General features: G+C 43.1%; 1 protein-coding gene across 1 annotated transcript; it reads right to left on the bottom strand.

Moving 5' to 3' along the window:
- Positions 1 to 4,141: 4,141 nt before the first annotated feature.
- LOC114581406 lies at positions 4,142 to 8,816 on the bottom strand. The gene is made up of 7 exons (XM_028701495.1): positions 8,549 to 8,816; positions 8,159 to 8,368; positions 7,974 to 8,041; positions 7,626 to 7,817; positions 5,768 to 5,996; positions 4,421 to 5,055; positions 4,142 to 4,336 (listed from the first exon to the last, which is right to left on the bottom strand). The coding sequence occupies exons 1-7, from the start codon at positions 8,814 to 8,816 to the stop codon at positions 4,142 to 4,144; spliced, it is 1,797 nt and encodes a 598-aa protein (XP_028557328.1).
- Positions 8,817 to 10,995: the final 2,179 nt, after the last annotated feature.

Raw genomic sequence — 10,995 nt, 5'->3', positions numbered from 1 at the left:
GATGCTGATATAAGACTTACGCCAAGTAGACAGATCGACTGGGAAACCAAGGTAGGGAATGCCTAGCCTTGGGTCTAAGGAAGGGCATCACCCAACCTTAGGCCAATAGGATGCTGATAGAAGACTTACTCCTAATAGGCAAATTAACTGGAAACCAAAGTAGGGAATACCTAGCCTTAGGTCTAAGGAAGGGCATCACCCAACCTTAGGCCTATAGGATGCTGATAGAAAACTTACTCCTAATAGAAAAATTAACTGGGATAGTCATGTGGGGAGGAAACTTGCTCCACACAGCGGATGGAAACTGGCAAATTAGGATGGTGCCACAAAGGGCGTACTCCACCACTAGCGAATTGTCATGTAGGGAGGAAACTTGCTCCACACATAGGACCGAAACTGGCAAACTACGATGGTGCCACGAAGGGCGTACTTCACCACTAGCGAATGGTCATGTGGGGAGGAAAATTGCTCCACATAGAGGACCGAAACTGGCAAACTAGGATGGTGCCATGAAGGGTATACTCCACCACTAGCGAATGGTCATGTGTCGAGGAAACTTGCTCCATACAGAGGACCAAAACTGGCAAACTAGGATGGTGCCACGAAGGGCGTGCTCCACCACTAGCGAATGGTCATGTGGGGAGGAAACTTGCTTCCCACAGAGGACCGAAACTATAAAACTAGGATGGCGCCACGAAGGGCGTACTTCGTCACTAGCGAGTGTGAATCAGGATGGTGCCATAAAGGGCGTACTCCACCACTAATCCCCAAGTCAAATGCCAGGGTGGTGCCATGGAGAGCGTACTCCACCACTAGCGGGTGCGATCCTAAGGGAGGGGACGGTCCGACCCTAAGGAGAAGGCGAAGAGAGTTAAAAAAATAAAAGAATTTAAAAAGGAAAGAACTGGGTTGCGAATCAAGAAGGAAAATTTCATTAATTGACAAAACGAGCTACCTCATGTTGCAAATCTTTTTTTTCATGACTTATGTTTTGATGATTGACAAACACTATTTCTCTTAGATTACTTGTTGCTTCTAACTTTTCAGGAATCGAAGATCAGACGATCAAGAAGAAGCCAGTTAAGGATTGCGTAGGTTTAGGGTTGAGTTAGTCTGTACTTTTATTTTTCACCTTTTGAGTCTACTTGTAATGGTCAAAAAGACTGATGCTAAGTAACCATACACACACACACACGTGAGAGACTTAGAATTTCTGTTTTTGCTCACATCTGCCAGGACGATATTTACATCGTCCTGGACGACGATCAGGCTTAAAACAGAAAGTCTAACTAATGATTCTTAATTAAGGCAGCCTTCATTAACATATCGGCCTGGACGATACGTGTATCGGCCAGGATGATAAGCTCAAAACAGAAAGAAGTAGACTCCATAGACAATTAAGGTATACTGTATTTTTAAATTATCGGCCTTAATTGATCAGGAAATCAAGGGAGTAATTAAGGATGATTGATACGATCATATCATCCTGGAAGATTGCAGGATCGGCCAGGACAATCTAGTCAAAAACCTTAAGTTACATCAGGACGATAAATATCGGCCAGCTCAAAAATAGGGCGATGCTCAGGATGATTTGCCTCTGATTTGAACTGATCGGCCAGGACGATGGTGAGATCGGCCGAGACGATCAAGCCAAAATTCAATCATCCAGGTGTGTATCTAGGGCGATGCTCTGGCCGATCTTCTGAGTTTTGTACTGATCGGCCAGGCCGATGTCCATATCGGCCTGGACGATAATGTCGGCAACTTGCAATTAATGAGCTCCTTTGAAGCTCTACTATTTAAGAGCTCTTGCTCAACATTTTTAAAAGACCTTTGGTTGCTTCCTTGACATGAGAAGACCTTGAGGAGAGAAAGAGAGAGAGGGAGAGAGAGAGGAACTTGTGAGGGGGAGCTTGTGAAGGGATTCACAAGGGTTGCTTCAAGGATCGCTCTGCTTGTTCTTCATCTAGAGTTTCTCGTCCGTGAAGGGTCGGTAGGGGTAAGGAGTTAGCATTTGGTTGTGGTTCTCTGCCAGCTTCAGGATGAAGCAAAAGGAGATAGGTTCTCTTCCTTGCCGGGGTGGCAAAAGGAGGTTCTTGTGAGGGCTTCTACGCCTAGCCGTGGGGCTAAAGTAGAGTCACGTTTTGTAGTGCAATACTTGGAGGGTGCCTCCAAGGAGTGGACACAGGTCGAGTTGTCCGAACCACTATAAATTTCTGTGTTCTTATTTTCTTGCTTCCGCACTCTTATTTCCGCATTTTTTTTGTGGTGGAGATTTGGTTATGTGTTTTTCATTTTTTGTGAAAGAAAATTTTAAAATACCAATTCAACCCCCTCTTGGTTAGCTTGGGACTAAGTTCATAGGGCTTAACATCCCTAATGAACTTTCACATCAAGCATAGTATTTCTTAAGGAAACGCCCATTGACAGGTAGCATTGGGTGGTTTCCTTTACAATCTACTAACTGATACGAGCCTCCTTCGTAGACAGTCTCTATAACGAAGGGTCCTTCCCACGTAGGTTCAAATTTGCCTCCCAACTTTTGATGGGCTAAGATAGGCCTCCGAAGGACCAACACCAAGTCTCCCGCTTGGAAGGTCCTAGGTCGCACTAGCTTATCATGGGCTTGAACCATACGGGATTTATATAACTCTAGACTTTGTTGAGCTTGGAGATGTCGCTCTTCACGGCCTTCGAGTTCTTCCAACCGCAGTTTTGCATTTTGTTCATTTGTAATCTGATTCTAAACTGTAATCCTGAGCGAAGGGATTTGTATTTCCAGGGGTAGAACGGCCTCATATACATACACTAGCGCAAACGGGGTGGATTGGGTCGGGGTTCTATAAGTGGTACGATAGGCCCACAGAGCTTCCACCAACTGCTCATCCCCTTGTCATTTGTTATCATCAAGGGTCTTTTTAACAATTTGCACCAAGGTTTTGTTGAAGGCCTCGGCTAATCCATTTGCCCGAGGGTAATAGATCGTCGAGTATCTCCAATCAATATTATGGTGTCTTACAAAACTGTTGAATTTTGTAGACTTGAATGCAGACCCATTATCAGATATGATTCTGCGGGGTATGCCGAATTGATATACGATATGGTCACGAAAGAATTTTAAGACATGGTGTGATGTTACGTTGCGTAGGGGAATTTCTTCCGCCTACTTTGAAAAGTAATCATTCGCTGCTAATATGAAATGATGACCTCTCATGGAGGGAGGGTCAATCGGCCCAATGATATCTGTGCCCCAACTCTCGAAGGGCCACGAGGCTATCGTAGGGTGTAACACATTAGGCGGCTGATGTAAAACCACACCATGGACCTGACATTGATGACAGTGCTTTGCAGTATTCATACAATCGTCAATCATTGTAGGCCAGTAGTATCCAAGTCTTTTAATTTTCAATTTCATTTTTTGACCCGATTGATGTGCACCGCATAGTCCTGAATGAACTTCATTAATAATCTTTAGGGCTTCTCACTAGTCTAAACAGCGCAGCCACATGTTATCGAAGGACCGACGGTACAGTAAATTATTTACTAGTGCATAAGATAGGGCATGTTTCTTAATTTGGTTGGAGAGTGATTTATCCTAGGGAAGCTTCCCTTATTTAAGGTAGTCGATTAAGGGTCGTCTCCAATCGCCTTCTTCGTCGGTTGTCGAAGAGGAAGTAATGATCTGAAGGGGAGTCTTAATGATGTGTTCCAAATCTATAAGAGAGAGGGCTTTACGACCCTGAATCTCTATAGGGATGGAATCCTCCTCAGGACACGCAAATTCCTTTGCAAGTTTTGCTAAGGCATCCACTGCGAAATTACTTCCACGGGGAACCCTATACAAAGTGGCGGTAGGAATCTGTTCCAACAAGTGAAGTGTGTACTGGTGGTATCTTAGGAGATTAGGATTCAAGACTTTATAGGTTCTGGTCACTTGGTTAATCACCAATTGGGAATCTCCAAAGATCTTAATCTCTTTAATTTCAATTAGAATTGCAAGTTCCAAACCGATTATCAGAGCTTCGTATTCAGCTTGATTATTTGTGCAGGGCTCCAATAAATGGTAGGAGAAATGCATCATTCCTTTTTCTGGTGTTATAAAAATTAGACCAACTCCAGCCTTTCCAGGAATTATAGATTGTTATGTCGCATTCCTACAAGAGGATGCTACTCCATCAATATACAATTCCCAGATGGCCTCGTCAGATTCCCTCAAACTCATGATTTGTTCATCGGGTAAATCATCGTTCAGAGGAGATTCTGCCGGTAGTGGGTGTGCTGCCAGAAACTCGGCAACGGCTTGTCCTTTCACAGCACGAAGGCGAGTGAAAGTAATCTCAAATTATTGTAATATCATAGAACAACGGGCTAAACATCCTGACAACGTAGGTCGGGTTATAAGATACTGCAAAGAATTAACTCTTGAAATCAAACTGATTGAGTGGGAGAGCATGTAGTGCCTCAGTTTCTGGGTTGCAAAAACTAAAGCAAGATAATGCTTTTCAGTTGACGGATATCGAATTTCAGTAGGAAGAAGTCTTCGACTAAGGTAATACAGAGCTTTCTCCTTTTCTTCGTCATTGACTTGAGCCAACAGGGCACCTAAAGACTCATCTAAGGCTGCAGTGTAGAGAATTAATGGCTTTCCCGAAATTGGGGCTGCCAAAACTGGTGGGTTAGAAAGGTATTGTTTAATGTCATCGAAAGCATTTTGGCACTTCTTGTCCCATACGAATTTAGTGTCTTTTTTCGCAAGGACAGAAAAGGGTAGACATCTCCCGTAAAGATTAGAAATAAACCTCCTTATATACGCCAATCTACCTTGTAGAGACCTTAACTGGGTAAGGCTCTTAGAAGGTGGCATATCTAAGATGGCTTCAATTTTAGCAGGGTCAATCTCAATACCGCGATGCGTCACTACGAAACCTAAGAATTTCCCTGAGGTGACGCCAAAGGCACACTTCAAGGGGTTCATTTTTAGATCGTAGCGACGCAATCGCTCAAATACAACTCTTAAGTCATACAGGTGAGCCTCTTTGACTTTGCTCTTGACAACTTAATCGTCAATATACCACTCAACTTGATTATGAATTAAGTCGTCAAAGATATGGGTCATGGCCCGTTGGTAGGTTGCCCGGGCATTCTTTAAGCCAAATGGCTTCACCTTGTAACAAAAGAATCCAATAGGGGTTCTGAACGCAGTATTTCTCTCATCTTCTGGGGCCATCTTGATTTGGTTATAACCCAACGAGCCATCCATGAATGAGAAAATGGAATGTGAGGAGGAAATGTCCACCATGAGTTCTGGTATTGGTAGAGGGAACTCGTCCCTATGACATGCCTTATTCAGATCCCTATAATCGACGCAAATCTAAATTTGACCATTTTTCTTTCGAACCGGCACGACGCTGGCCACCCAAGAGGGGTATTGTTCCTCTCGAATAAATGCGGCTTCGGCCAATTTCTTAACTTCAGAAACGACTTGTTTCTCGATTTCCAAGCGCATGCGTCGAGGAACTTATTTGACATGAATGGCATCATGCCGAACTCCAAGTTTATGAATCGCTACCTCAGCAGGTAAACCTGGCATTTCGTCATATGTCCAGGCAAAGCAATCCCTAAACTAAGACAATAGTTGAATTAAATCTTTGGTTTCACCCTCGCTTAGTAGAGCACTTATAAAGATTGGATGGGGGTCATCATCAGGTTCCCAGGTTAATTTCTTTTAATTCATCGATTGTCGATTTAATTTCTTCTTCTAATTCACGGGGTGCATCCTGAACTCGAAGGTCATCAGGATCATCTAAAGTCTCCAAATAGAGCCCATCAAGAGCATAGAAAGGATCTGTAGGGACATTTGGCGATTCAAGATGGTAAGTTATCATTAGGCAATACTCATCGTCATCGAATGAACTAACAGTTCCAAAGCCGATACCACTTGTAGGATTATTCTTAATTTTTGCTTGCCAAATATTTTCATGGTATCTAGCCTGACCCTTAGTCCATCAGTATTGTACAGGACCTTTAGAGAAAGTATTTTTTACACAAATAGGGAAGTAGTCGAAAGGTAATTCCATTAATTCATTAAAATCTGCCTCCTCAAGGGTTACATCACTTTCATCCCTTGCGGAGGAGGAGCCAGGAAAGAATTTCTGGACTTTCTTTACTTCGCCATTCAAGTTGGGGGCCCTTTAACTTCTAACCCGGCAATCCTACCAACTGATAGTGGGGTCAGAGAAAGGGCCTCAATCCTTCTACTGAGCTTTTCGTATATTGTCAATTCAGGCTCGTCACTTTTCACCTTTACAACATCTTCCTCAATGTAACTGTCCTCCTCTAAGGTGAGATCAAATTTTGGAGAAGTATTTGTATTTTTATAATTGAGGGAGAAGGCAGCACCTTGATCTTTGAACTCAACGTCGGAATCTGATTCCAAATCAATATAAACAGGTGTTGTTCTCCTCTCTGATGAAGCACGGCCTCGACCTCGTGCCCTTAAGGCCATCCTCCCACCTCTTTGAGGTAATGTGTTTGGAGGCCTAAGGACAATGATGTCAGAGTCGTCTTCACTACTTAATTGTATCATTTCTTGATCAGTAAACTTTTCTTTTTCTTTCTCTTGATTGGACTTTTGTCCAACCAATTTCTCCTCAATTTTGATCTCTAACTTAGAGCAGGACGAGGACCCTTTTGGAACAAAATATGTAGCATCTTCGTAGATCCCGATTTCTTGAATCAAAATGGTTGCAGATCAACCCTTAAATCACGTGTTCAATGCCACTCTGTTGGTACTGATGCATTGGAATGAAGGGTAGATGAACCATTCTATATTCATGTCCAGGGTCTACCTAAAAGGGCATTAAGGACGTCGCCGAATCAATTAATTGAAACTTAGCTTTCAGTTTTCAAGTCTCCTATTTCTAAGAGCAAAAGTGATTGAACCTAAGCCCCTCTCTCCCTTTTCATGACCAACAAGCACCAACCTATCGGTTGAGAGCTTGCTAGTACACTCTGAGGTATGCGAGGGTTTTTATGTTCATTATGTTGACCGATGCACCAATCAAGAGGACTCTTGATAACTTAAATTTCCCACATCTAAAGTAATGTAAAGGGGACGATTAGGGTCAGCAGTTCTCAAGAGAAAATTTCATCTGAAAAGTAACCCAGGAACCTCTTTGAATAGAATGCCTCACCTTTTGAAGTTGCAGGAAACTGGGTTAAGCAAATCTCGGGGTCGAGAAGCGCTTTATTTAAAGACTCCCTCATTTCTTTGGAGAGAAGGAGGGCTATAAATACTTAATTTTGCTGGCAACTTCCTAAGTTGGCTAAAACGTTGTAATCACCTAGGAAAACGGACTCAAAACCCGGAGGAATTAGAGGAAATTCTATTGCTGAGGGAATTTGGATTTAAATCTAAAGGGAATTTGCTTGCCTTTCTCCTGAGGGGAAGCCTAGGGGGTAAGACTTTACCCCGGGAATTGCATGCTCGATATCTTCGGGAGGGCAAACTAGGGCAGTGTCTTTGCACACCATAAGCATTGGATCATCATTTCCCGAAAGCGAGTCAGAATCTGAAAGTTCTATCAAGATAGGACTTGCTTGAAAATTAATTTGAGGGAAATCACTTTCTGATAAAGCTTCACATTCAACTTCTTCTTGAATAACTGATTCAGAAGGTCAATTTCTTTGATATTAAGACTTTCTTCAACAGAACTTTGATTTAAAACATGAGAGACATCAACTTGCATTTCATTTCCATGGTTAATCGTCAAGACAGAAGCAGAAGGATGTTTTTTATTCATCTTCTGACCCTTCGCCTTTGATGGGGCAAAGTAAAAGTCAGATAACAAAAGAGGGGAGAGGGTTTTAACACCCCCATCCGCCATCCTAATTCATCTCTCATCTACACACTTCCTCTCTACAAAATCAACTTCTCTTTCTTTTAAACACTTAACAGTAGTTCGTGTGACTACCGGAGAGGAAAGTGGCTCAACATCCTCCTGCGAAGCATAAAGGTCAACCTTCCACGTCGGGGCCTGGGCTATCATAGTCAGCTGTTGACAAAGACGAAAAGACTTGTTAATCGACTATTTAAGTGCCCGGTACAAAGCAATGTCCCAACCATCTTCAACAAGACAAGGAGAGTTAAGAGAGTTACCTGAAATGGTTTTAATGTAAGCTTTCTCTAGATCGACCAAGTATTCCTTAGGAATTATGATATTACCTTGGGTGTAGTTCCTCTCAAGCCAATCTTTGAACACAACACTGTCTTCAAGAGGGTGACTAAGCATCCGGTGGTATGGGCAATACTTGGGATCATCTTTCTTACTTTCATCTTCAGGCCTCCTGGCCTCTGGCAGCTGAAAATCTGGTTTCTTAAACAAACTCTTGAAAATCCTCTTAACTGATTCCCTCTTAAATGGATAAGGTTTTTCCAATCTCTCTCTAAAAGGGACAAAGTTAGGGTCTCTGGTGTACTTAGGAGTGACCTGAAAGGGCTGTCTCTAAGCTGGCTGTGGTGGCGGTGGTGGAGGAACACTGGACTGACTAGCCATTGATCTTTTTCCCTTGTCAGCTGCCGACACTACTGCCTTTTTCTCAAAAGTCTTAACCAATCTAGTAACTTTCTTGTCTTCAGACTGCTCTCGTAGGAATGGCATTTTATGAGCCTCTTCCTGTAAATTGCTAGCCTTATTAAGAAGTTTTTCAAAAGTTTTAATGGTGAAACCCTTCAGGAGAAAAGCAATAGGGCTGTGGATATTCTTAAGGAGGATTTCCACCGCATGTTGCTCTTGCAACTGGGGTTCACACTTCATCGAGAGGTTTCGCCACCTCAAGATGTACTCAACCAGAGACTCTCCAGACTTTTGTTTCTCAACAACAAGATCGCCCACAGTAGTTCATTGTTGTGCTCCAGAAAATCTTTTAAGGAAAAGGTTTTCTAGATCGCTAAAGGTTTTTACTGAACCATTGGGCAGATAGGCGTACCATTCAAAAGCGATGCCATATAGACTACTTACAAATTGGCAAAATAGTATAGCATCTGACCATCCCGCATTGCAACAACTTGCTCTGAAGTGGGCCAGATGTTGTCTCAGGTTTTCTATTCCAGTGAAAATTTTAAAAGTTGGCGGCACAAAGCCTTTTTGGTAAGGAACTGAATCATATTCTTCGGGGTATGGTCTACTCTTCAGAATAGATGCGGTTCCTTGCAAAAAGGCTATGGCCTCCCTTACCTGGTCCTCAATCAGTTACTTAATATCCTTCTGAGGCAGAGTTGGAGGGACAGGGGGAACTGTAGGTGCTACAGAAGATGCCTTTGGTAGGCAAGGAGGGATCACTGGTGTTGACTCGGAAGGCTTGGGACCAGACTCTGTCTTTCTAACCCTTTCCATAATCTCTCGAGCCTTTTGTTGAATCTTAAGTAAATCCTGCTCTGACTTATCAAATCTTTCTTGCATTTCTTTGACTTGTGACATCATAGTTGTCAACTGATTCTCCAAATCTTTAATGTGATCCTCACCCTTAGCCCTTACAGACTCATCTGAATTGGACTCAGCAACATGTGGATCATCATCTCTAGTAAGCCATCGCCTACTAGGTTCGGCCTCTTTGTTGGACCATCTAGTTTCGACCATGGAAATGCTACCAACGTAATCATCTTCCTCTCCAAGGAGGTCATCCAGGTCTGGGTCGAAAGAAGCCATTCCCTCTTTATTCAACAAAATATTTCTTATTTCTTGAACTACCTCCTCAAGCGGTCTATCCCCAATTGACTTAGGATCGAGGGGCAAGTATCCTTTGTACTCAGCCATATCGAATAATTCTTCAGAATCCAGGAGAGCAATGATTTCATTAAGTTTTTGGTTAGGATCTGGTTGAGGCTTTGTAACTAGCTCTTTATCTATCTCAAGATCTAGATCAATTCCTTCCTTCTCGACTGTCCAAAGATCGGTAGTCAGAAAAGTGGCATTCTCTATAGGGAGAGGGGCACATACCTCAGGAGGTGAAGCAGGAGCTTGTAGAGAAATAGCTCCTACATCAGGTAAGGTAAGGTCCTCAGACTCCTGTGTGGGAAGCCTAGGAATGACACATAAATCTATGCTATCAACAACCGGATCATCAACTGGAATCATAACTTAATCAGGAACTGGACTGGCTGCAAGAGGGCTATCTACTACAACAACTGGAGAACAAGGTTGAACATCCATCGACTCAATCAAGACTGCAGGAGGTTTAACTTGGACTCGTTGAAGTTGGAGAATGAACTTTGGGGTTCTTGGAGGCGGTGGTAAACTCTCCAACTTAGTCCTTTTTGGGACAAACTTCTTCTCAGGGAATTTGGGCCTCTTGCCCTTGATATACATATGTTTTAGAGTTTCATTCTTCTCAGGTTTGACAACTACTGAGGCCAACTTTACAGCTTTGGAAGGGGGTACTGGGGGTCTACCAACAGAACGGCGGCCTCTCTCAGACCCAGTCAACACAATACCCTCCGTCTTGGAAGGAGGGCGTGGCGCCCAGTGGTATCCATCAACTAGTATTGAAGTGGCGGGCTGTCTAGCATACTTCTTATTTCTCCTAACAGGTTGTGGAGTCAAATTCTTCGCCTCAGATGCCTCTTTTTTTAACACTTCTTTTTGGAAGCGATGAGAGATCACTTCCTTCAACTGTTTCAGGTACTACTCCTTTGTTTGCCCAGATTGTGCAGCACAGGTGTGAATTATGTTTCTCAAAGCCCTTGTTTTCTGTAGATGCTTTTCCTTTGGAGTCTTTTTAGTTGTGTAGTCGACCGGGCATGGTGGGTAACAGGCTATCCTAGCTATCCTCTCCTCCCCTTGAGCTGAAGCTAAGGGGTAAAAGCGGCTCCCTTTCAGAAGGGGAGAGGAAGCAGGAATAGGTAGCTCCTCGTCAACCTCAGGCTCTACTTGAGCTAAAGTCTTAAAAGGAACAATTCTCTTTGCCTTAGAGATCTTCTTCCCAAGTCTCCTCAAA

This window comes from Dendrobium catenatum, unplaced genomic scaffold (assembly GCF_001605985.2).
Source record: "Dendrobium catenatum unplaced genomic scaffold, ASM160598v2 original_scaffold_3772, whole genome shotgun sequence".
NCBI classification, from domain to species: Eukaryota; Viridiplantae; Streptophyta; class Magnoliopsida; order Asparagales; family Orchidaceae; genus Dendrobium; species Dendrobium catenatum.
This window is presented reverse-complemented; position numbering and strand designations above follow the sequence as displayed.

Coding starts and splice junctions, on each gene's coding strand:
- LOC114581406 (XM_028701495.1), bottom strand. CDS start 8,816: ATGAAGTGTGAACCCCAGTTGCAAGAGCAACATGCGGTGGAAATCCTC. Junction 5,056..5,767: donor TCGAGTTCAGGATGCACCCC/GTGAATTAGAAG, acceptor TTGACGATTAAG/TTGTCAAGAGCAAAGTCAAA. Junction 4,337..4,420: donor CAATCAGTTTGATTTCAAGA/GTTAATTCTTTG, acceptor CAATAATTTGAG/ATTACTTTCACTCGCCTTCG.